A 26,379-nucleotide genomic window follows, 5' to 3' on the forward strand; every position below is an offset into this window, starting at 1 on the left:
AATTTAGACTAAATGATTAGAGTCTTTCCCAGGCCATCCAAAAGATGTACCAGGGGCCTGCTCCCAGTAGGATATACCTGGCCAAAAAACCTTGCCCAAGTGGCAATAGCCCTAGCCGTCTACTTTTGACATGAAGGAATAGCGGCTCTACTCTGAACCTCTCCTGAATGACCCAATTCCTCACACTATCGCTAAGGAAGTGCCCATTTACCTTTTGGAGAAAGCTAATTTTTTGTGTCTGTGATCTCATTCTCATAGTGTTAGCAAACAGATCAGGCTTAGACTAACAGATTTATGGCTTTTCTAAACAACAATGCACCATCTGGTGACAAATAGCCTCATAACATTTAGGACACAATTTACTGGCACTGGGCATTAATTAAAATTCTAACAATTAGACTAAATGACTAGTAAGTCTGATACTGATTAGTGACAACAGTGACAATTAATCAGCTAGTCGACTAGTCACACAGATCCCTAATCCAAACATCCTAGCTGTCTAGACCTAAAATTTCTGAGGTGTAGCTGAAACTGGAAAACCATTTAATTTTAAAAGAAATTAATTCATATATTATTCATATTGTATGTTTGAAGTAATAGTAATGTTAGAACCAAACCTGAAATGTACTTGCCTCACGAAGCTCTCCCAGTGGCTTTAAAGAATTCAGTGTTTCACTGGGTTCTTTCTGTTCACTGGAATCAAGCGACCCCTTTTTGTGGACTTGTGGATGTGAAGTGACTGACTGTAGACAGGTGCTGGAATTTTTCAGTGACAAATCCAAAACCACAGAATCTTGATTCAATATGGTGTCTTCCTTTTTGCTGAGGTCCAAAGCATTTGACAACAAAGGGTCTGAAGTGTCTGGTACACTTGGGCAAGAAGCAGCAGTGTCTTTATGCTCAAATATAGTTAAGCCAGATACAACTGCACTCGTCATTTCCAATGAATCATTCTCTTCTGAGCAGGAGTACGCAAAATTTGACTCAACATGAAAAAAGCGTGGTGTTGACCGACTGTAAAACAAGCCTATCCACATGTGGACAATTAGCCGCACCTCTTCATTAGTGTCTTGAATGGAGAAATCCCATGGCCTGTTGAAGATATCAAATTGTACAAAGGTTAGCTACATAACGACATCTGAAGTAAATGTCAGCGCTATCAAAATAAACAAGAATAACTTTTGTCAACATGTTTAACTTTATGCTGACATATTACTGGATAAATAACTCTGTGTACATACCCATGCAAAGCTCGAACAATAGTTTTGTCTTTTGGATCGCTTGTAAACTTGCTGTCCAGATTAAAGTCATAGTTTTCTTGCCAGTGTCTTGTGACCTTTATACATCCTTCCGTGTTAACAAAAGTACGGGAGTATCTGAACTTTTGTCTGCAAGCCATGCGCTTTTTCAGATATTCTGGTGTCCTGTCGTATTCACTTCTGTCTTCTTGACCAACAGAGGGCTGTAGTGTTTGAAATCCACACATTGTCTGGTCATGGTGCAGAAGTCTCGAAGAATCACTTACAAGGGATGTACCTGGCAAACCCAATAGTAGAGAGGAAGATGGGGGCAATGAGTAAGCATGTTCTTTAGATACCAAACCAACGAGTTCACCGTTTACTACAAGATGGCTTGGTGCAGGAGACTCATGTGGCTGAGTGGATCTATCAGCAGGCTGTCTAAGCAGAGCATGAAGAACTGACTCTTGTTCAGCACTGGTAAGGTCTTTTTTAAGGTCAGACTTCTTCAAACTTGTCTCAGGTTTTCTCTCAAATGATGGGTTTGGTTGTGGAGGGGCCTGGTCATTATTGGCACTGAGTGCCAAGTCAGCAAGTAAGTTCAAAGCATCTGCAGGTGAGTAAGCACTGTTCATTTTTTCAGTCTTCCTGACAGAATTATCGCTAGTACAGTCTTTGTTTTTGAGTTTTTCACTGGCAAAACAAGCTGGAGTTTGAAAGTGCAACCACCCTGTGAAGACAAAACAGAGAAGAAACAAGAGAAACAGCATGAAAATAAAATGTAGCACATTGAAAGCACTTGAAATATACCAGTCTATTATCATTACGAATTTGTCACCAACATATTAAGTATGCCATTGTTTAGAACAAAGGTGTTGGTTTATTTAGCCAATAATGTCAACCCTCTGGAGATTGATAGGACTAGCAAAAATGCAGCACAAGAAAAAAGGAGCAAAAGCAAACTAGCTGTTTTCACACAATTCCTCTATTAAACGAAGCACAAAGGAGGAAACATTCGCATCAGCTGCATTCTCACTACTGTGGTTTATACACTGAGGTGCCCAAGTACAATGTACAAGAGATAAAACACAGGGTGACCACTTGCTAGCTTTAAATTCCCCGTATTATTATATACAGATATCGAATTAGGCACCTGGCAGGTTAAAGATTGTTTCATGTTTCGTTACATTAAGCATTTGTGTTTTCACATGCATTTCAACTAGGTAATTGTGACAAAAGTTCAAGGTTGCTGTGCACGTGTGAAAACAGCTCACAAGTTAGCAAAGGCTTTGCAAAGTGCAGAAGTAGCATGCAGAGGACAGTTATGGGAATGACAGAGTCAGGAGAGGGGTTAGTTTGTCCTGCACATGACAGAAGAGATTGCACATATCAGACAAAAAACAAGCATTCCACACTTTATAATTACAAAAACATAACTTACATTTCTTTTTAATACATTCTGCAGAGATGCTTTGGTGCTTTTTGAGTGTTTTTATCCTGCCCCGTCTTGTAAAAATTGATGAAGCCCTATGCAAGATTTGAGGTTGCTTGTCCTGAACCATTTGTTCCTGTGTCTTTGCTGTGTCCGTCTTTTGCTTGGAGTCCTGATCCTCTGTTTTTTTCAAGTTCTCCGGTATCACTTTAGGGGTCAGGCCAAGGGCAAACGCAAACAAAGGGTCAACTGGCTGCACCTTTTGAACTTCCGTGACCGCAGCATTGGTGCTTGGGGTATTTTTATCATTACATGTCAGCGCCTCAGACTCAGTGTCCGCTTCTTTGCTCTTCTTGAGACAAGGCTCAGTGTCCCGAGGAGTATTTGGAGCTGTGTCCTCTGTCACAAGATCTGTTTTCCTCTTTCCTCTTAAAAGTACTGATTTTAGTTTCCTCAACAGAAATTCACTCTTAGTTGGGAACTTTTCAGGGGAGAGGTTCTCAGAGTGTTTTTCCTGAACTGCTTGTGACGAAACACTGTCTGTGGGTTCATTATTTGAGGAATTACTTTCTGGATTCAAAGGCAATGAACTATTACCATAATTTGACTCCCTTGAAATTTTCTTCTCGGGATTAACATCACTAACAGTGACGTTCTGAAGATCATTCCCACCCTCCACTATGTTAGCAGCCTGCCTGTCTTCCACTGCTGTCTCTGGAGCAGTGCAAGACTCTGGATCCGATTTGACCGCGTCATCAGCATTCACTGGGGCATCAAGCAACATTTTTTCAGAGCACTCTTCATTTTTGTTAGACTGGAGCTTATCCTTCAAAGATTTAATTTGATCAGCAAAGTCTGTAGAGCCGTGAGGCACCAAAATCTTTCCACATTCACTGATGATTGGTTTAAGGTCCCAGCGCTCGGTTTTCCTTCTTAAAGGGCAATGCTCAGGATCTGTTTTTTTCTCTTCTGCTATGGGTAAAGCAACCATAGCTGATCTTAGTTTTCTATTTTTTGGAGATAGTTTTCCACATTTGCGCTTACGCCGTTGTAATTTCCTCCAATTTGAAGGATTACTCAGCTGTGGGTGATCTGGTATTTCCTTGGTGTGTTCATCCTTCAGACTGTTTACATTGTCATTCTCCACTGGTGTTTTGACCATCTGTAAAGTAGACGGCACAACAGAAGCTTTAGATGCTTTTTTCAATCCCCCGGAACCTCCTGTGTGTAGTTTAAGTTTTGTTTCTGTGAAACTAGTGACCTGAGGTATATTCAAAAGCTTTTGAGTATAGCCAGTCTCATCACAGAGAGAGTTTACTTCTGCTGCTTGTAATTTTGCTCTTAGATTTAGAGTCTCATTGCTGACACTTTGTTCTGCAGAAGTGATGCTGACAATCAGCTCTGCAGGAAGGTCATCTGATGTAGGAGTGAGATTATTTGCCACCACATCATCAGTTTTGTTCAGTTCACTGGGGTCACTGGATTTTTCATTGTCTTTGGAAGAAGCTCCCAGTTGCAAATCATTTGGAACCACATTATGAGGCACAAATGCTAAATCATCTTGTGCTCCGGTAGTTGTTGTAACATTGTCTACAGATGTCTCAACATTTTCAGAAGATTTCAGGTCTGATAATGTGTCTTCCAACACTGTATTAACAGGGTCTGTCAACTCCTGAGGTGCCTCCTCAGGAGACGATATACAGATATAGACATCATCATCAAGATCTTCTCTCCTCCGCTCCTCTTGTCCAGCTGCAAGAATTTCTGAAGCTCTAGATACTGGCAGTTGGAAGGAGGTTGGTCTGCTCAGATATGACCTGAAGCTCTGCATTGCCCCATCAGTCCATTCAGGGGACGAGTACAGGTGGGTATCCGGCACATCATACTGAAATGGAAACATGCTGACTTCCCGAGAAGGACTTGACGCCAGACCAGGATTTATCAGTGCAGTGTAACTCTGCATATGCTGAGCCAAGACTTCACACAGTTCTTCACTTGGGTCGATGGGCATTTTCTCAGCTTCACCCTCAGCATAGCTTAGTACAGGCAGAATCCGGAGAATTTCTGATGTCATAGAAGGGTTCTTCTGTCCAAATTTGGTATCTGTGAGAAATTAAGCCAGAATATTTGTTTAGTATCTGCTCTTGTAATTAAACTGCCTTAATGGCATATTAAGCTCTAATAAATGCTAGTTACACAATTTAGAATGATTTAATACATTTATATTCAGTGTTTAATAAATGTTACAATGACCTCTCATTACAACTCGAGGATCTGGAAACACAAACAAGCCCTGCAGGACTTCACTTGCACAGGACCAAGCATCTAGGGAAGAGAAGAAATTTGTGCATGATATGTAGCTTTCTAAACAAAGACAAAATTTTGTTATGCAACTGACAAAACAGTATACTTAAACCATTTTAAGTCTTACCATCATATGAGAGAAAATGGGACGAGTGCAGCAGGATAAAAAATCCACCATCTCGCAGCAAAACAACAAGAGCCTATGTGTAAATAAGTAATGGTTTTTGGGTGTTAGGTAAGTCACACTCAACCACATACTGTCAGCTGCATATAAGAGAGCCCAATATTTTATTGCACTGGAAATTTCCACCGATGAAATCATTCACAGTTTAGTCTATCAACAATAAAATAGTTTGAACAGTTTCGCGCTCAATTAATTGCTTTAGTTGTTTCATAAAGAGTTTGCTTGGTCCTCTGTTTCATATTAGATTGATAGTAAACAAAAACTCACAAGATCTTTCTCTTTGATGTCCCACAGAAGCTGAACAAATGAGTTGGTTTCTTCTGCCTCAGTAGAAACCAACTCATACAGACTGCAGTATAAGCCATCCAGAAAGACTGAAATACAGCAAAATGCCACATTTATTAATATGTTTACTTCCCCAAGATTTTACCTTTAAAAATAAAAAAATAACAACAGCACACCTTCACCAGTGAAGCAGGTTTCAAAAACAGCCCTTGGTAACAGCTGTCGTAGATCTAACATGGAAATCACCCAGTCAACTTTCACCACTGGTGGTCTTCAACAGAAAAAAAAAGGGAAAGCACATAAAATAGCTTAATGAAATCTAAATGTTCAAAGCCAAATAAGAATAAAATCTCCCTTTTCTATGTGCACATTGCACTTACAGCTTGGCAGGTAGTAAGGCCCCTGCTTTAGACCTCAGCCCAACATTGCATAACTGCCTGCCGATCTGAAGCTCACCTCTCCAAGGCAAGTAATGAAAAACTGAAATGATTTAATACAACAGCAAAAATGTTATGCATGAAAAAAAATGCATATTTTCAGTAATGATAACAAAACATCAACAACAAAAACACGTTCACTTGAAAATTGCAATAAATATCTATTATGTATTTAGTCATGTATGAAAAAAATATAAAAAAAACAAAAAAGATACACCCTCCGTCAATTATAAGGTTTTCATAATAGAAATATTATCTAGGTTAAGTAATTAGGTTGAGGTGTTTTTCCGCCATTCTGTTGTAGATTTACTGTTGTGCTTGTAGTCATTGTCCTGTTGATTGACCTAAGCTTTAGCTGTCCGAGAATTGGCCTCACAGCTGACTCAAAAATTATAATCCTGCCACCACCATCCCTGATAATTGCTAATAAGGTATTTGTACTGAGACGCTGTGTTTGTTTTTTCATTTGATTATGGCTAAACATCTCCATTTTTATCTATGTCCCAAGGACAATGTTGCAGAAGTCTCGTAGTTTGTTCAAATGCAACTTTGCAAACCTAAGCTATGCTACCACGCTCTTTTGAAAGAGAAGAGGTTATACTGGTAACTCTTCCAAACAAGCCTCTACTTGTTTTTTTCTAATTACACTGTCACAACCTTAATAACATTTAACTTGCTATCTGAGGCCTGTAGGGTCTGCAATGTAACTCTTGCTTTTTTTTTTTGCAGTCTCTCTGACCATTGCATTGCCTGACCTTGATGTGAATTTGCTGGAAAGATTCCACCACTGGAATGACTGCTCATCGTCTTGAATGCTTCCCACTTTTGAATAATCTTTCTTAATGTACAATTGGAAATCACCTTAAATCCCTTCCCAGAAAGATGGGAAGCAAATAATCATCATTGCTGATATCTTCTCTACATTATGTTAAGACACATTTAAATGTTTTTTAAGGCGTTAATACCTTTGGTCCCTTTAACATCAAAAGGTCTAAAGACTAGTACCCTTTCTTGTCCTAATGTCAAGACTTATGATACGATTGCATTTAAGCTACGTCCAGATGAACAGAATCAACTTTTGGAGATTGCATTTATGCTCTAATTTATGGTCTTTTGTGAGTGTGTCTGTGTACACTGGATCTTACAGTTTTTTAATGTTTTTATTCTGTGACCCTCCTATTTTATGTACAGCACTTTGGTCAACTCTGTTGTTTTAAATGTGCTCTTAAATAAGGTTGGTTTTCATAGGTGATTTATATGGGGATATAAATGGGGTAGGTGAACTACATAAATGTAACATATATGTAACAAAACATATTCTACAAAAACTAAACAGAACCCTCATAAAAGTGACCCTCCAGCTCCTTAAGAATCAAAATTACGTGTAATCATAATCCCAGCCTTTACTTACATAATTTTTTCTCCTCGCTGAAAAGAAGAAAAAGAAAAAAGTCAGTATGATTTTAATAATCTCACATTGCATGGAATGGTATCGGACTAGAACATAAAGATTTAAAAACAAACATGTATATGTGATAATAAAATACCATTTCTCCTGAGGTGATGCTATTGTTGCTTTGGTATCCGTATATGAAAACAATACAATAGCAAACGGACAAGCAGCACTGGGAGACTGTGCTGTAGCATTGCTTCCACCATCTAGCAACTCATACATGTAACACTGCAAGACAGAACAAAATAGGTACTTGAACAGCCTGGTATGCTTTCATTTTTCTTTCTGAACATGCACTTATTCATAAAAGGAAGTAACTAAGCAAGGTTAAAAAAAGAAAACAACAACAACAAAACCACCCCACCACCGGAATGCTACAATACTAATAATAGAGGACTTGTTAAGTTGACATTTATCAATGATATACCTCAGGCAAATCAATTAGCAAATTAAACATTTTTTTGAATGTGCTCCATAAAACCCCCCCAAAAAACCCCATTAAATGAATATCTATATAGATAGGGTAATGTGTAAGGAACAAAGGGATGCCACATCCTTTGATGGAAATGAAAATTATCAACCAACAGACTGCTAAATTCAAAGACATCCCAAAAAGTGAAAAGCTGATGCAACACACTGGTCTATTGTGCTAAAATTTCATTGCAGCAAAATCAAAATGGTACTCTATACATTGTATGACCCCCACACCCTTGCATGCCTGACAATGTTGGGGCATGCTACTAATGAGAAGATGGGTGGTATCTTGGAGGATGTCCTCCCAGATCTGGACCAAGGCATCACTGAGCTCTTTGACGGTCTGAGGTGCAACCTGGCAGCTTTGGATCGACCGAAACAAAATGCTCCAAAGTTGTTCTATTGGACTTAGGTCAGGCGACCCTGTGGGCCACCTAATGGTATCAATTCCTTCATCACCAAAAACTGCCCACATACTTTTGGCACAAGGCCAGGCATTGTCCTGCACTATGGAAAATGCCAATTGGTGAGCCCAATTGGCATAGAATACCAACACTGTGAGCACAAGGCCCACTAGAGAACTTTGGGCCTTCTTGGGATTGTGCTGGAGGAAAAAGCAAATGGTAATGGCATGTATTGATGTGCCATCCTGAAAGAGCTGGACTACTTGTGCAACTGCTGTGGGATCCAAGTATCACCTCATGCTGCCAGTAGTGCCACTGACCTATCCTAACCCAAAAAAAAACAGTCAGAAAAGATGAGGAGGGAAAAATGTCAGTGGCCTCCATGTGTAAAACCATTCCTCTTTGCGGATTGTCTCATATATATATATATATATATATATATATATATATATATATATATATATATATACACACACACACACACACACACACACACACAGAAACTTGTTTACCTGGGTTCTCTCAAATGCAAGGAAGGAGCTGGTTTGTGCAGATACTGAAGGGAACTGTTCGGACACATGGCAGTCCAACCCCACAGTGGGTGCTGTGAAATTCTGGGTATAGTTTTCTGAAACCCTTTTAACTTTACCCTGTTAATAACAGAGAATAACAACATTTTTGTGTTTATAACAGCAGGAACAATCCTTCTAGAAACATCCATTTCTTTTTTCAGTACCTTTGTCAGCCTGATGATGGCGATGTAACCAGATTTCCCATGATACCAACGATTCAGATCCAAACAATCAGAGTACATCGATATGTAAACACCTTTAAATACACAGAAAATTTAAACTTAATATGTTTTCAGTCAAAAATAAACACAGTGAGGTTCAATTATTTGTAATAGGACTTCATAGACAACTATCATGGTGAAGTCATAACTCTGAAGTCGCTGTCTGTCACTCCCAGAGTAATACAACCACACCTAGGAAAATGAATGTCTCACACTTCCAAGAACACACCTCACATTGAGCAACAGTCTGACTGAATTACCTAAGGTACTGCAGTAAACACTAAATTTCAACAGACCATAACGGTAACATTTATCAGTTTAGAATAAAATAAAATCTAGTTATATAGTTAAAATGCAATAACATGTGTTTTCCTGCTTATGGTACAAGTAACTGAGTCAGTTTTGAAAAAGAAAAGAAAAGAAGAAATCTTCATAGAAAATGCTTGAAAAATAGTGACATACTCAAGAGCAAGTTCTAAGGCGAGGTAGACAGCCACAAACTAGTCTAAGAAGTCTGTTGCGTCTTGTACTTTTTAGACTTTTTTTAATTAGGAATGTCAAGAATTACAACATTTATGAGAGAAAGGTCATGAAAAAAACCTATTGCACAACTGCAAGTCTGCACAGGATGTGCAGCAAAAAAAAAAAAAAAAAACACTGGCTGAGTCGATAACATGTGACACACTGAAGCTGTTGTTTTAAAGTGTCAAGCCGGTGCCATTTTCTCCTACAGTTCACTGCAAAACAGCTCCATAAAAACTGACTTTGACCAAAGTTTGCTCTTGATAACTGCTACTCTTTATCACAGTCCGTACTGGGCCCCGTGGGTGTCCCAGCAGCATTTTAAACTGGGAGTTTTAAGGCTAAACAGAGCTAACAAGAATACAACTCGCAGTGCAAAACAGAAAGAAATGCCACAGTCTTCCTTAAACACCAATATCCCGAAAACCTCATGTAATGTATAGTTTCTGTTTCACACATTCTTTCACTTTCATTTGTATACATTCAGGGCTTTAATTTGCTTTCACTTTCAAAACAAGGCAGCACCGGACAAACAACATGGACTATTCTTTAGCTTGATCTGTAAACATGAAGGACAACTTCTATCTGGCCTTTAAGGTAAAATCCTGCTTATTAGTATTTTTATAGGTTTACAGCTAAGGAATTTATTAGAATAAGATTTTAACGTTGAGTTTTTACACATAGATATCATATGATATCAGGCTCAGACTGAGGGAGGGAAGGACAGGGTGGAGGATAAAAAATACATGTATATATATACCTTTAGAAGGATCTCCCAGAGTTGTACATGTGCTATTTCCAGTGAGCACACCGGTTTCACGGAGTGCGTTAGCCTTTAAAACAAAAAAAAGGAGCACGGTATGAGGATTCGGTTGATTGTGTGTTTTCTCAGCTGTGTCTGTGACCTCCAGTCTGTACCTTGTTGACATCGTCAAAGAGCAAAAAGCCATAGGACTCCTCTAGATCCTCGTCTGAATACCCAGCGTCTCTCCTTTTTGCTCGTAAGGCATTGTACTGATACAAAACAAATTTTAAAAAAAGAAATAAGGAAATCAGAATAAAGGCTGTGCTTCATGTAAGAGCAGTTCCTGTTTCAGGCATGAGAAATTTTACCCTTGTGGGATTTCTTATGAGCTCAAATACATACTCTTTTATACATATTATATGTATAAAAGAGAAACAAAACCCATTGCATATGTATAAGATACCATCTGGTGGGGTTTAACGACCACATGTTATTTAAATGTGGTTATACTTGGGCTATATAAAAATCTACTTAAATGCTGGGGCAAGACTTAGACTAACCTTTTCTTCCAAAGTTGGATTCTTTACCAAAACAGCAGACTTGTATCTGAAACACTGCTTCGACTCATCATACAAGTATGCATGTTGAAGTGGAGCCAAGATACTGTTTTTAAAGATGTCAGAAGAGTCTGGCACAGGTATCAAGACACCTAAAGAAAGTGGACAGAATGCAAACATGAGCGCAAAATCCACGAGACACTGGAAAATTACAGGCAACTGCGGATTGGATTTCAACCAAGGGGAAAAAAAACTCTCCGAGCTGTTTCTCAATCCTGGAACAGCCTGTCCCCATTGGATATCCTTATCTACGCATTTATTTTCAGTTTTAACACATAACATTAGCAGGTGTCGAGTAAAGCAGGAGAAAAATCTCCCACCACACGACTTTTTTTTTTAAATCTTGAAGTGAAAGTCGTATAAGTGGTGCTGGTGGGGGGAAAGGGGCTCATCACCTTTACTCGAGGCACCACCATTCCCACTTTCCATTGCTTATGAAATCTGTCGGCCTCCCTTTTCCTTTCGCTGAAAACTGCTCTCCCCGGATTCAAACATCACAACTCGGTAATTAAATCCCATGTATCCCACGTCAGATAAACCTTTCAAAGTCACTCGAGCTCCTGTCGCCGCCGTTTCAATAGACATATTAACACGAAAACCAGGAAGTTAGAAAATAGCTGTTTGTCCACAGCACGTAGAAGCAAAAATATCCACGTAGGTTCACGTTTATCGTTTCATAAACAACGCGTCTCTTTACTCATGAAAGCCCCTCAGTCCTCCACATGCCTCCTCGCGTGGGGACTCGGTGTTACTGTCGTCGGTTTCAAAAAGGAAACAGAAACCTATCGAGGCGAAGCATCCATCTTGAAAGTCTACACCGAACTGTGTTCGCAAGGCAGCTGCTGAAGCTAGTTTGCGCCTGCGGCTCACTTCTCCTGTGTGTGTGCGTGTCCGTTTTTTCCTGTGCCTTTCCTTCCTCCTCGCGAAGAAATACTGATTTATAACAACAAACAAGCTAACACCGTGGGGTTATATTTGAACGCTAACTTGTTATCAACCGGTTTGATGGGTTATATGGCTGATTGAACACCGTAGCACAGTTAGATAAACTACGGGAGGTGCGGGGGGAGTTATGGAGATTAGTGCTAACACGTCTTTAGCACGTTCCCATGAAATTTGGTTTCCCGGAAAATCCTGTTTACCAAATGCACAGGCAAACTCACGGTAACTTAACTAATCGCTATAAAAACTAGTGGAAATGTGTAGCTGCCTGTTTAGTAAAAAAAAAACAAAAACAGGGGGGGGGGGGTCGTGTTCTGCATGAGTCTATTTAAAAGGTTTTCTCTAGACTGCTATGTTATGGTGGGCAGCTTCGCCTATATCGCTATCAAAGGTTACAGCACCTAACTAGTAACCTGGTTTGAGTACCTACTTCATTGTGATTTTTTTTTTTTTTTTTTACATGGAGTGGGACATTGCTCTAAGTCCATAGTTCACCCTTTGAGACACATGACAGCCTAGTTCCTCTGCACATGTTTGTTCCTCTCATTATGCTGAGAGCATGTGCAGTGCAAGTTCACACTGTGAGCTGAACAAAAACAAATATTTGATATGTTCCTTTATCTCGAAATAGCTTTTCTGCATACTGGACAAAGACACAGCTTCCTAGTTTGAAGAGTGAAGCCAGTGCAGACGTGCTTCGAACCTGCATTCTTTTTAATGGCCACCTGGGTGATAGCTGTGGTTCCAAAAAGACTCATGCTGCATTCCAAATAACTTGGATCTTAGATGTCGGAACTCGGGAATGGCGTCAATCCTGAGTTAGCGTGTGTTAGCGTATTTGATTTTCCAGATATCACAATAAATACGGCATAATACTTACTTTTTACTTAAAAACACTGCTGCACCTATCCATGGATACAGCCTGGTTTTACAGTTTTGCTACTGTTTATGGCCCATGCTACCATGTTGGATTGTTAACGTCAGGTTCAAATTTTGATTGGGAACTCAGAAATTCTGACTTCCCACATCTGACCATTGCAACATCTCCCTCTGTATAACCTGTAAATCTCTGAGCTTCTGTTCTGATATAGAATTAAAAAACAGCGTTAAACACTGATACGGTTTTACAGCTGTGTCTTCAGCCAACCTTTGGTTGCTGCAACACAACATGCCAGGTTGCAAAAATTGAGATATGCAGCACTGGCAGAAGTTGTGGCTTGTGACAGTGGATGCGACGCTAATCAAGTAAATATGCACACAGGCCGCCTTCTTCTTCTTCTTTGTGTTTAACGGCGGTTGGCAACCAACGTAAAGGAGCATTACTGCCTCCTACTGTTCCGGAGTATGGGTCAGACAGTGAGCTTACAATCTGTATCCAAAAAAACAATACAAAACCAAAAAAAAAAAAAAAAAAGACCCTACACTCTTTCATAAACACCTATATCCTTCAGAAACCCCACCAGTTCCCTCACCTGTTCCCTACTACCCTCCAACACAGATTAAATTACCCAATTCCCCGCTCCTTCAATCTATTCTGCAGAACTTTCCTCTCCACATCATAACCCTTGCACCGCAGTATTACATGCTCTACCGTCTCCTCCTCCTCCTGGCATACTCCACAAAGCCCTGTCTCATGTTCTCCTATCATCTGTAGTGTTTTATTTAATGCACAATGTCCCAGTCTAAGCCTGGTAATGACCACCTCTTCTCTCCTATTACCCCTATACAACCTACACCCTGCCACCTCCTTCTTAAGATAATACAATTGCCTGCCCTTACTCCCTGAATCCCACCGCTTCTGCCACTCCTGAACAACCTGCCTCCAAACAATACCTTTTGCTTCAGATCCGCTGCTTTTAATTTCCATCTCAGTCCTACTTTTAGTCAACGCTCCTTTTGCCAACCTATCCACCTTTTCATTTTCACTGATTCCTACATGAGCTGGCACCCAAAGAAAGTGAATATTGCCACCACAACACCTTATTCTGCTTATAGTCTCCCGAATAGTATACAGCATACCCTGCCTTGTCTTCGAACAAAATGATTGTAGACTTGAAAGAACAGCTGCCAAGTCAGAACATACTACCACCTGCCTGATTTTTGAACACTCTACCCATTTCAATGCTACCAAAATTGCTACAATTTCAACCGTGTACACTGCCAGTCCATCCGGAGTGCGTCTGTTTATTTCAATATTTTTTGACGGAACTGCTATTCCAAACCCTGTAATTCCAGTATCTGGACTTTTAGCACCATCCGTGAACACATGGATCCGTGCCACAATTGGCTAAAGCCCCTTTTCTTTCCAGCTCAAAGGACAGTCTTGCATTATCATACGTTCCATTAACTTGCACACATTTGATGTAAGAGCGATTGGTCTGTAGCTATCTGGTTTAGATGGATCCTTCCCGGGTTTTCTTATTGGCACAATAACAGCCTCCTTCCAAGTACTTGGGAGCTCACCCTTAATCCAAACTGTTAACCAAACACAGCAGTTTATTAAGCGCTTTCGTACCAAGGTTCTTCAACATTAAATAACAAATTTGATCCTTTCCCGGGGCTGTGGGCTTCATTTTTTGAAGTGCTCTCACCATTTCCTCCCGAGAAAACACCACATCCAAACTACTGTCTATGTGTGCCTTTCTTACTAAATCCTCAGAATACCATGTTTTAGTTTGGCACATTCTGTCTTTTCCCAACACTGATGTGTTATCAGAGCTATGAATCTTAGCAAAAGTTTTCACCATAACCTCCACTTTTTCCTGAGCTGTTACAAAGTTCTGTTGGCCTGAAGATAGAACTGGGTAATCCCATTCCTGCCGGTTACCTCCCATTCTTCTGACCATGCCCCAGACCTCCCCCACTGGAGTGGTTCTTCCTATTTTAGAGCAGAACAACCTCCAACTGCTCCGCTTTGCTTGTCTCACTGTTCTTCTGACCACTGCCACTGCTTTTCTGTATGCAATCAGAGCTTGTTAAGGGTTCTTTGGAGAAATTTAAACACCTTGTTTCTTTCCTTTACAGCAATTCGACATTCCTCTGTCCACCATGGCACCAAAGTCCTACTTTTCTTGCCTTTATTGGTCGGGATTGAGACCTTGGCGGCTACCATAAGTACTTCAATAAACTGATTATTCATTTGATCAACGCTACCAGACTCATCAACCTTGTCAATCGTTTCCTCACATAATTTTTGGAATTTTGTCCAGTCAGCCCTATGAAAACTCCACTTCTTATGCACTTCTCTTAGAGATACCTGTATCTTCCCTCCAACATCACAGAAAACAGGATAATGGCCACTGCCTATGGTAGTGTCTGTTCTGATGGTCCACTGACTTATTCCCGCAAGGACAGTTGAGACTACAGTTAAATCCAAAACTGACTCTGTTCCATTAACAACATTACATCGGGTCCCCCTACCATCATTCAGGCACACCAAATTGCATGTATCTATCAATTCCTCAATTACCTTACCATTTTTATCTCTGTGTGTGCCTCCCCACACTCTGCTATGGGCATTAAAATCCCCACACCAAATAACTGTACGACAGTCATTTCCTTCAATTGAACGAAGACGCGGCAGCTCCAATGTGGCGCAAGGATTGTAGAAATTCACAATAACATTTGGTTCAATCCTGTCCCAAACCTCAATAGCAACATACTCCAAATCATTGCCTTTACCCAGGAGTCTATAGCGAATGTCTTGTTTGACAAACGTTGCACACCCTCCCCCTCCACCACGGTCCCTGTCATTTCTTATTATCTTGTAACCATACAACACAAAATCCAAAGAAGATTTAAGCCAAGATTCCTGTACACAAATGACATCCGGTTTAACATCAAGTAGTTTGATGAAATGCTTCAACTCTTGGCCATTGACCAACAGACTCCTTGCATTCCATTGAAGAATAAGTACCACGATTACGTAAAAGAACATCATGTTTCCTGACTTGACTGATAATTGAGGTTGTCCCTCACTTCTTCCCATGTCAGTCCTACTAACCCCAAGTGGTTGGTTAATTGCCGCCTTAACAATGAGCTGAACTAACTCTTTGATCCCGAGAAGCACCCTGTCCTGGGTTGACGTTGACCTGTTCACTCACTCTCATCACCCTCACTGCTTCAGCATAGGAGATCTTCTTCTCCACCCGCACTTTTTGAATATGATTTTCTTGTTTCATTCTCTCACATCCAGCATACGCAACACTGTGACTCCCACCACAACTACAACACTTTGGTTGAACTCCATCTCCACATTTCCCATATTCGTGATCTCCACCACACCGAGCACATCTCCTCTTTTCCTTACAGTTTTTCGCTAGGTGTCCAAACCTTTGACAGTTAAAGCACCTCAGAGGTTTTGGAACATAGGCTCGTACTGGATAACTAATGAAACCCAAAAACACTTTCCTTGGCAGATTTCCTTCTTCAAAGTGTATCAGGATACTTTCACTATCTACCTTAAGTCCTTCTTTTGTTGCTTTCATTCTGACCACAGAAATCACATTTCTTCCTTTGATTTTGCTTTTCAGATCATCCATTTTCACACTAATGGGCACCCCAGAAATTACCCCCTTGCATCCACCCGTCTGTGCACCCACTTGCCCAGCATTTTCTACTTTAAACTTCCCCAATTGTTTTAAGTTCAAAGCCTTGTTGAGCTGCTCTTCATTCACACATTGCACAAGAAGATTTCCATCTGAGAGTACCTTAGCAGAAACTATATCCCCCACTTTACTGTTAAGTTCAGCTGTCAACACGAACGGACTCAGTTTTTTAATATGGACTTGTGTTCTTTCATTGAATCTCAGAACAACAAACATTCTTGTTCTCTCTCTAGCTTCTAAAGAATCATCCCTACCACTACTGCTCCCACCTCTTTTACGCTTTTCCCTCCTCTGCTCACCTTGCACTTGCTCTAGAGGCATTTCCTCCTCTTCGTCAAAATCAACATAGTCTTCCCAGCTGCCCACAGCTGACCCACTCATGGAACAGTCGTGCACAACCGCCGCCAAGGGTGGACTGCCAACCAGGTTTGAATTTTTGGCATTGCTATAACCAATTTTGCCAGCAGACGCCGCTGCCATCCGTCCTCTCTCCTCCATCCACCTCCCCTACCAACAAAACACCCTCCAGTGCTCACAGTATCACAAGCGCTCCAGCAAGTCCAACTTTCGAAATCAATCTCACCTCTGCTCTCGCGACAACATTTCATCCACTCTATCTGTGACTTTCTGGCAGCACCCACTCATGAGGGAAGAATGAGTATTTCCCAACTGGCTGGAAGAAATCCTCCTTGTTAGCATATTGCTGTTGTCCCAGTTTGCTGTCACTGGACTAGTAGTTTTCGGGGGGGGGGGGGGGGGGGGGGGGGGGGGGGGTGTCCAAATATTTGTAGTACATGAAAAACTAATGGCAACCACGGTTATGTTACTCACTCATTTTGGGTTGTACTGTATAAAACATGAATAATTTTGCCATTTGAAGTGCTAGAAAGTATATTGTCCAAAATATTGTCATGAGCTAATGATTTGTGATTGACAAGTCATTAGCCAATGCAATTTCAGTCTGATGTGCCCCTCTTCATAACATAGGGTTTCAAAACAACAAAATGGCAAAAATGCTCATCACAAGGCTTCAAAACAAGACTTCAGTAACCAGTTTGCAGCTGCAGGAGTAGCTATGTCTTTTATACTGCCTATGATCAACATATAAGCAAAGACTGTTCTGAGCTGCTAGCCAATATAATAACCAGACTATAAAATAAGTGTGTAAATGGGTTTTTACACAGAAAGCAATTTGGTTGCCATGCATCACTTTGTCACAGAGGCTTCATTGCTAGTGGGCATTCAAGACTTTGGTTGCCTAGCCCTCTATTTTATTTACCACCGTGTCATATGACAACCTACATAGTATTACATTAGACCCTAGAAGTAGGCAGATGTTGCAAAAGCTTCATTGTTAGATATTGAATATAAAAAGCAGAGAAGCTGTATTAACCAGATGGAAACTTCCAAGGCTAAAATATGAAGCTAATGTTAAAATGGCCAAAGCTACAGTTCTTTTTGACCACTACCTTGCTAGCTTCTCATACTTACAGAATCTCTACTGTAGTGCTGACATTACTACAGAAATACCTCTTTACAGCCTGATACAAGCACAGTTTTGGTCTCTGTACCTCATTTTCCCATATTGAAAATGTGAATTTTTGGTGATTCTTGATCTTGGGCTTAGAGTTTCAAGTCAAGCTACTGTTGACTGCAAATGTTTAAATGTTTAAAAAGAAAGTCTTTAAGAATAATCTTCCCCCACGTTGCAACATTTGTGATTCAAGGGTTCTACAGGAAATAAACAGTCATATTGACTTCCTCTCTTGTGTTGATTTATTTTTTGTGTTCTGCTTGTCTTCTTAGACATGACAAATGGCTTGAAAGCGGCCAGCAAATGCAGAGCTATGGCTAGTGATGTGCAGAAAAGCATCTATGCACGTTTTTCCAGGTAAGTAACCATGACGGAATCTACATGGCTACAAGGAACAAACAGAAGCTTCATGATGAACCCAGCCTGTGAGTGGATAGGAGAATGACACAATTGGAGAGGCTATGCCTTTGTTATGACTGTCACTTGTACCTTGTTCAGCTAAGCTAATTGTGGAATGGCAAATAAAGAAATGCTTGAAACACAGTATAAAAGCTGACCTCCAAGATCAAGATGCACTGGTGTCTGATTACAGCACTCTGTAAAGGTAAGTGGCTTCTATAGAAGAAGCCTTGGAAACCATAACTTTGGAAAAACAGACTGTAACAAAGTCAAAAGATATTAAATATATATTAACAAATAACAATGCTTCTAGAAGAAAATTGTTTGGATAGATGAAACAAAATGAGAATCTTTTGATAAGTGAAATTACGTTTTTGCTCACAGAAAATAATAAAGTAAAAATAAATGCACAGCATGGAGATGAAGAAAAGAAAAGTGATATCAGAAGTGTATCAGCTCGTTCTGAAGAAAGACATGCAGTGTCATAATCACAGGACATGGTTGCACAAACAGGATAATGACATGCATCTAAAAACAGACATGAAATAAGCAGAATCTCACAGGCATTTGGCAAATGTGATCCATTAAGCCTGAGAGGAGGTGACAAGTGTTCTGAAGAAGACTCACACGATGGTGAGAAGTGTACATGTCTGATAAACGGCTTCAAAACACACTGCTGTGTGGTCGCTGATTGATGCTTATGGTTTGCTTGTTTAAGGAACAACAAGCGCTGACAAACATACACTGCCACAATGTGTGTGTGTGCTCATGGTCTTAAAGAAGACAAGAACTGGAGGCCTTGTCATTGCAAGCTGATATAACGTTGCTTCTCGGTCACATCCTCATTCATGATGGTTGGTGAATGATTGCAGTGGTGTAGCATTGTCTGGCAATGGTAAACACAAACACTGATAGCTAATTTGTAATTTCCATGTATATTACAATAGAAGCTCTGCCGTTAGATATAAAGTGCAAGTATGAGAAGCTAGCAAGTGTGCTCACTTCAGCAAAAATCTTTCCAACACAGTTCACCTGGAGTCAGATCTTTTATTTCTTCAAATTTTGTTGATAATTTTTGTTTAACCTTGAATGCTTAAGGCCAAAAATCTTACATGTTGCACCTTGACTACAACCTCCTGTGTAAAAGATTTGCAGTGCTTAGTTGTTAATGCTCAACCCAGCAGTCAAATATGGAGTTTCTAGGCATGACAAAAAGAGGAAGACTACAGCAAACGAGGACACGCAGAAGGTTGGTGTGACAGAAGATGATGCTGGGGATACGATAGGATCGAGAGAGATGAAAGCTGAAAGAGGAAGTTTAATTTTTAATGGTTCAAGAGGGTGTCTTCAGAAAAACAAGCAAACAAAAAAAAACTAAAAACATTGGTTAAATGACTTTTCCCTTTCCATTGAGGGGAAGTGGTAATTGGGTGGCTAATGGTCAGTCCTGTGGCCATACAAATAGCTACCAGAATGAACTCACCAATGACCACTGTTACCATGGATCATGAAATATAGGGTGGAATCCATCCCACAGTTAACCTGTTTACTTAACCTTATCTAACCTAGGAGTTGCAATTGAAATATAAAATAGCACTTAAGTGACATCATGAGTTAATGTGTCATGCTAGCTAAAGCTTGCCAAGCTAGCTCTAAACAGGCACATGCCACAAACAAATGAATAAAAAACAGTTCTTTACATGCCACATTATTGACAGCGATGTAAACCTTTTTTATTTGCTGGTTAAAGTCATTAGATAAAGTAGAGAAACTGAAAAAGGAAGCTAACATGGAAGTGTGAAAAACTGAGGTTGACTCCAGAAGTGATGCAATTCACGCTATGTTAATACACCAATTTTTAAAGATTACAAAACATGTTTACACTTTAGTACAAAAAACAATTTACACATTTTTATAAGTCATCCAACAGGATAATGGATTGACAGGTGTCATGTTATGATGTAAACAGATATTAGTCTCGTGTTTGTAAACTGTTTCTTACTTTTAAGAAACCCCTGATTAGACACAGTGTCAGCCAAAAGTTTCCTGGATGAGGAACCGAGGCAGAACAGTACACTGTATATTAACAATTTGTGCATTAGACACAGTTCAATAAATTGCATTTTTTGGGATACAGTGTGTGGAGAGATATTTGCAGACAGTGACACTAAGATGACAAACATCTGAAATATGGGAAAGTCTGGCGGTTCCTGATTGCATTATTGCTTTTGTGCTCAGTCGGTGTTGTGCCAAAAAGTGATTTCCAATGTTTCCGTGTTTTGTTTTGTTTTAAATCCTTGCTTATCGGCTGTAGTCAACAGGAGTTGTGAAGGGGTTGTATAAAAAAAAGAAGGTAAAGGAATTATATGTTTTTTGTTCTCTGTGTTCTACATTATAGTCAGTCAAAAGCTACAATCAAAAAAAAAATGATTGCAGCTTCTACAATGTGTCAGGAATGTTCTTTCTGGCTCAAAATGACTCATAAGACTCATAAGTATCTCATAAGATACGTTTGACAGAATATAGACCAACATTTTAAATATTTACGGATTCTTTGTTTTTTGTTTTGTTTTTTGGCAAAAACCAGAATACACTTTCTATCACGACACTGGGATTTGGTCTACATCTTTGGTGGACTTTTCCATGTTGCATCACAAATAGCAACTTCTGCTTTCAAAAATGAAAAAACACCAAGGCTTCAAAATAGGTCCAAAATCCATTGCTCTGTCCGTCTTTTATATACAGTCTATGCTTTGAATCCACAAAATGGATTTTAAAAATGTGCTACACAAATAAATACATATGTCCTATTATTCTGCATTACTAAAGAACCACAACATCTACAATATATATTTATATTTATATATACATATATAAATGTGTGTGTGTGTCCTTTATTATTTTCATTTATCTGTAATAATCATAACCCTTCGCCTACATATCCCAGAATTCCCCGGCGTTGTTTATTTAGGCTAAACCTCAGCTGCTCAGACTCTGCACAGGGTTGCACGGTGTGTGTGGTAGTACTCGTAGTAATGCAGTCCTTTCGATTTTTGTTGCTTTGCTTCAAAATGAAAACCATGCTCGGCTAAATCTGCGTTGCTGACAGAGACAAAAACAGGAACATGAAATGGAGATCACACGGGCCAGACCGTCCTTGTATGGAGAAATCGGTAAGTAGCTTAGAGTTGGTGACTAACAGTAACCAAGACAGCCGTTTCAATAAGGAGTCTGCCGGTTATTATCCCGATGATGCCATCAGATCCTAGATTTATTAGCTTTTCATTTCGTGGAGACTGCCTTTCATCTTTCTTTGACGATGCTGATTAAGGCTAATCTTAAACCAGCATGGTATCTTAAACTGGTTGACGTTCATCTGAGAGCATGACGTCGCGCTTTAAGCTCGTTGCTGAAACCAGCAGGCATTGAACTGCCTGTTGTGCAACTGGTTCAGCAGTGGATCCATTATAACGCACACCTCACACCATGTAAGACAAATACATGTGCTCTATTCAGGTGGGTTGGGCCCTGCTGCACACGTGCAGAGCACTAGTGTCATTTGTGTTTAGGTTGTGAGAAGCCACTTTCTCCCACTTTGTCATGTTCCCAAACCTCTTCTCCTTTTCTGCGCATTTGTCATCACTTTATGTTATTTAATGGGTAACTCTATACAAAGTTGTCTCGACATGGGATTAAGAGCTGCATGTTTTATGAGGAGAAGAAACACTCTGGCTTTTCTTTTAGAAAGAAGCAGTATAAACGCTCATACACCCCCCCCCCCCCCCCCCCCCCCTCCCCTTCCCTTGACTGTGAATAGATGCTCTTAGGTTTTGTTTGGTTTCACATCTTTGCAGCACACGGCCTTGGATTCTGGACAGACCGGTCAGCAGTGCACGAGGCTGCTGCACAAGGCAGGGCCTTCCAGTTGCAGCAGCTGATCGAGGGAGGTGCCGCAGTTAACATAGTGGCTGTGGACTCCATCACCCCCCTGCACGAGGCCTGTATACAGGGACAGGCCCAGTGTGTTAGACTGCTGCTGGATGCTGGCGCACAGGTGAGGAGGTTTTGTGGTGCTACCTGACTTCGGCACGTCACTAGAGAATCGAGCACAGTTGGTGGCTTAGGTGGTAGCTCAACATGATGCATGTGTGCTGTCATTACGGCCCTGTCCTTCAGGTGGACGCTCGTAACATCGATGGTAGCACGCCGCTGTGTGATGCTTGTGCAGCTGGCAGTCTGGATTGCGTCAAGCTGCTGCTGGAGTATGGAGCAACTGTAAATCCTCCACTGTTCACCTTCTCACCTCTTCATGAAGCCTGCATGGGAGGTGTGTGTTTTCCAACACAACATTGTGCATAATCATATTTTAAGCCATGTCAGTTGATTAAAATACACTATACTGCCAAATGTATTCAGTCACCCTTCAAAATCATTGAATTCAGGTGTTCCAATCACTATCATGGTCATAGGTGTATAAAATCAAGAAGCTAGGCATGCAGACTGCTGCTATAAACATTTGTGAAAGAATGGGTCACTCTCAGGAGCTCAGTGAATTTGAGTGTGGCACCCTGATAGGATGCCACCTGTGCAACAAGTCCAATCGTGAAATATCCTCGCTACTAAACATTCAGCAGTCAACTGTAGTGGTATAATAAATAAGTGGAAGCAACTCAGACACAAAGTGGTAGGGCCCGTAAAAATCGCAGAGCAGGGTCAGCGGATGCTGAAGCGCATAGTGCGCAGAGGTCAGCAACTTTCTGCAGAGTCCATTGCTATAGACCTCCAAATTTCATGTGTCCTTCAGATTAGCTCAAGAACATGGTGTAGAGAGCTTCATGCAATGGTTTTCGACCCCAGTTGGGGGTCAGCCCTACCCGTTGCGACATGACTGCGCACCAGTGCGCAAAGCAAGGTCCATAAAGACATGAATGAGCCAGTTTGGTGTGGAAGAACTTGACTGGTCTGTACAGAGTCCTGACCTCAACATGATAAAAGGCATTTGGGAAGAATTCGAGTGGAGACAGTGAGCCAGGCTTTATGTGTCTCTCACAAATGCACTTCTGGAAGAATGGTCAAAAGTTCCCATAAACAGACTTGAAGCGTTATAGCTGCAAAGGGTGGGCTGACATTATATTAAACCCCATGGATTAGGAACGGGATGTAACTCGAATTCAAATTGGGTGCGAAGGCAGATGAGAAAACACTTTTGGCAAGATGGTCTCTCTAGTGGAGAAACAGTGCAGTTGTATTGTAACAGAGACCTTTATGGCTCCGGTGGTGAATACAATGGGAATCAGTGTACTTAAAGCTGTAGCTCCACCTGCACAAATCCTCTCCATTGTATTTAAAACAAAAAACTAGATGAGCAGGTTCGCCGACTCTCGCTGACCAGTGTTAAGACAGACGGTGATTGTGGGCGCAGCTTTGCAATGATGTAAATGTCATCGTGACTGAAACTGCATCCAGGGCCTGGGGCTTGGTGCTTGGTTTGTGACATACTCGTTTTACAATAATGACTACAAAAGTGACACAGAGATGTTTGTTTATTTATTTTTTTGTTCTTGTGGAATTTACTATGTTCCCAGTCCATCTGTCATAGAATCACCAAAGCTTCAGATAGCACACCACACAGCCCAAGTCAAAAAGATAACCGTATGCATGCACAGCTTCACCTGTTAAAGGTATATAGTTCATATGGATGAGAATGACTGGAACATGTAGGACAAAATTATTTGGAAAGCAGTCCTGGGAAAAAAGTCTTTGTGCCGACCTTCAGGTTCTCTGTAGAAAGATGGAAGGATGCAGAACAAACCGCTTACAGACTGTGTCACCTTGAGTTTCACAACTATTTTCAGCTTAATATTTATAAGAAAAAAAGTTCTTAAAGTCCAGCTGTGATTCTCTTAATGGCATAACACATGGTTACAAATGCATTGAGAGGGACACCGAAAAGGACTATTTCTTCTGATACTAATAATTATTGCTGCTAAAATTCCAAATGTACCTACCTGCATCGCCAACATTTGCTCAACTGCAGAACTTTTTAGGTTTATACAACTGGAATTAGTTATTTTCTGTGTTTGTTTGGTTTTTTTTGTAAATATCAGGGAATTCAGATTGTGTTCAGCTCATGATCGATCAAGGAGCTCACATGGAGGCCCATGACTGCCACTATGGGACACCGCTCCATGTAGCCTGTGCCAGGCAACATTATGACTGCGCCAAAGTTCTCCTCAACGCAGGTGAGTCCAGAGGCCTGTACCACAAAGCAGGATTTGAGCTTATCAGGGCAATTTCAGGGTGGTTCACTTATTAGCAGGTTATATCGCCATGCTAACTTAACCTGTGAACCTGAATTCTCTGAGAATAGCATCACATTAGTGGAAGATTCATCAATCAGACCTGTGTGCTCATATAGTAGGAGGGTCTAAATTTTGTAATTTTTACTTTATTTTATGGTGTATCTTTTTTTTGTTTCCCCGATGGATTCACAAAATCTATAATGACTATAGATTATTGAATCCAACTTTATTTCTTGACATTTTTCCAGTTATTTTTAAGGTTCTGTAGCTTTAGCAGTAATCTGTCGTTCTACAACAGAGCACCTCTTTGTACTTATGGACTTTATATCACATTTGCACAGATTAAGCCAGCGTTTGGATTCTATTTTTATATTTATTCTTTACTCGCAGACCATTAAACACCACTGGGACTGCAACTCACTCTTACACATTAGTTTAATGAAATACGTTAATGTGACTAAGTCTTGGGCTACTCCTTATTTCTTTATATTTTTCTGCCAATTAGGCGGATATTCTTGTACTATCTTTTTGTAAAGTGGTCTTAAACAATAGTTCTCCAGGCTTGCCAAAGACCTTTCAAAGTTTTTCTTTGGATATTGGTTGCTTTCTCACTCATATTCAGCCCAATCCTTGTGTCTGACCTGTTTTATGGGAATATTTTCTTGCTTAAACCACTGAACACTATGAATCATTCAAGCATAAAAAAGACGAAACAGTGTCCAGTGTCCTGTTAGCCCTGAAAACTTTGGTATCTTTAAGGACTTTGTTACTAATACATTGTTGGGTAAAACGAATCTGTGTCAAATGCTAAAGATAACAGTTTGACAGACATAATATAGTATTTTGGATGTGAGAGATGCATCTGGCCTTTCAGGTGATCAATTTTTTCAAATTAGGGGCAACAAGTCTTATGGAGTGATAATTCCAAATTGGTAATTTTTGGTTTGAATCATGAACATATACAGAGGAGGTCAGGAGAGAGGCATAACAGTGTCTACAGCCATCTGTAAAACACGGTGGAGGCTGTGTCACGGTTTGGGTTTGCGTTTCAGCCAGTGTTGTTGGAGATTGTTTTGAACTTCATGGATTTATCAATGCAATAAATTACCATCAGATTTTTAGCTCACACAGCTACTTTGTTTGCTCTTGATGTATTTTTTTACGTTAGTATAGTTGCCTCTCTGTAAAAATGAGCTGACTGGCTGCCTGCCCATAACAAGGTTCGTGTGACTGCATATCTTGTCGATATTAAGATTAAGCGAATTCAAATCACTGAAAAAGATCTCTGGCGTTTCCTCTGCGCACCACGGCTGATGAAATTTAGTTATGATGTACTATTCAGTCATCATGGATTAGAGATAATTTACTGTGATATGCTGTCTTATCTGTGCTTCTTTAAAAAAAAAAAGACTAATAAGCTGTTTTTAGAGCAGAAACAAAACATGCTGCATTACTTAGTAATGACAGCATTATTATAACCATGATATCATAGCTTGTTCCATAATAAAATCTCTTGTACATGTAACATGTTAATGGCATGTATGTAACTCTCAGTCTAAAACTTAAAATGGCATGGCATGCAGGGTACCGGCATTTTTAAACTTTTTCTGAATAAGACGAAAAATAATTTTCTGTACAGTCAAGTTTTACCTTCACAGCTTAACCACAAACAGGACACGTATTTCTAAACATCTAAACACAGGAAGT

At 40.2% G+C, this 26,379-nt stretch overlaps 2 protein-coding genes across 5 annotated transcripts in view; one reads left to right on the top strand and one right to left on the bottom strand.

The window, feature by feature from the left end:
- Positions 1 to 11,914, bottom strand: part of tasor2 (transcription activation suppressor family member 2) — a 24,826-nt gene extending 12,912 nt beyond the window's left edge. The window contains exons 1-16 of one of the 4 annotated variants that reach the window (XM_084933830.1): positions 11,284 to 11,909; positions 10,832 to 10,980; positions 10,445 to 10,540; positions 10,287 to 10,359; positions 8,948 to 9,039; positions 8,724 to 8,861; positions 7,428 to 7,561; positions 7,292 to 7,308; positions 5,824 to 5,923; positions 5,620 to 5,714; positions 5,426 to 5,532; positions 5,102 to 5,174; positions 4,924 to 4,995; positions 2,680 to 4,773; positions 1,242 to 1,536; positions 618 to 1,092 (exon numbers count right to left, since the gene is read on the bottom strand). In XM_084933830.1, the coding sequence (XP_084789956.1) occupies positions 618 to 1,092; positions 1,242 to 1,536; positions 2,680 to 4,773; positions 4,924 to 4,995; positions 5,102 to 5,174; positions 5,426 to 5,532; positions 5,620 to 5,714; positions 5,824 to 5,923; positions 7,292 to 7,308; positions 7,428 to 7,561; positions 8,724 to 8,861; positions 8,948 to 9,039; positions 10,287 to 10,359; positions 10,445 to 10,540; positions 10,832 to 10,980; positions 11,284 to 11,317 (4,044 nt within the window). In that variant the 5' untranslated portion in view covers positions 11,318 to 11,909. Of the gene's footprint in view, positions 1 to 617; positions 1,093 to 1,241; positions 1,969 to 2,679; positions 4,774 to 4,923; positions 4,996 to 5,101; positions 5,175 to 5,425; positions 5,533 to 5,619; positions 5,715 to 5,823; positions 5,924 to 7,291; positions 7,309 to 7,427; positions 7,562 to 8,723; positions 8,862 to 8,947; positions 9,040 to 10,286; positions 10,360 to 10,444; positions 10,541 to 10,831; positions 10,981 to 11,283 lie in introns of all 4 variants that reach the window. The other 3 variants (XM_084933829.1, XM_084933828.1, XM_084933831.1) reach the window with 3 other exon arrangements.
- Positions 10,034 to 26,379, top strand: part of asb13b (ankyrin repeat and SOCS box containing 13b) — an 18,217-nt gene continuing 1,871 nt past the window's right edge. The window contains exons 1-5 of the mRNA XM_084933834.1: positions 10,034 to 10,123; positions 18,244 to 21,543; positions 22,225 to 22,424; positions 22,547 to 22,697; positions 24,478 to 24,612. Coding sequence (XP_084789960.1) covers positions 21,501 to 21,543; positions 22,225 to 22,424; positions 22,547 to 22,697; positions 24,478 to 24,612 — 529 coding nt within the window. The 5' untranslated portion in view covers positions 10,034 to 10,123; positions 18,244 to 21,500. The remainder of the gene's footprint in view (positions 10,124 to 18,243; positions 21,544 to 22,224; positions 22,425 to 22,546; positions 22,698 to 24,477; positions 24,613 to 26,379) is intronic.

This window comes from Perissodus microlepis, chromosome 7 (assembly GCF_051167445.1).
Source record: "Perissodus microlepis isolate ML-2025 ecotype Zambia chromosome 7, ASM5116744v1, whole genome shotgun sequence".
Classification (NCBI taxonomy): Eukaryota; Metazoa; Chordata; class Actinopteri; order Cichliformes; family Cichlidae; genus Perissodus; species Perissodus microlepis.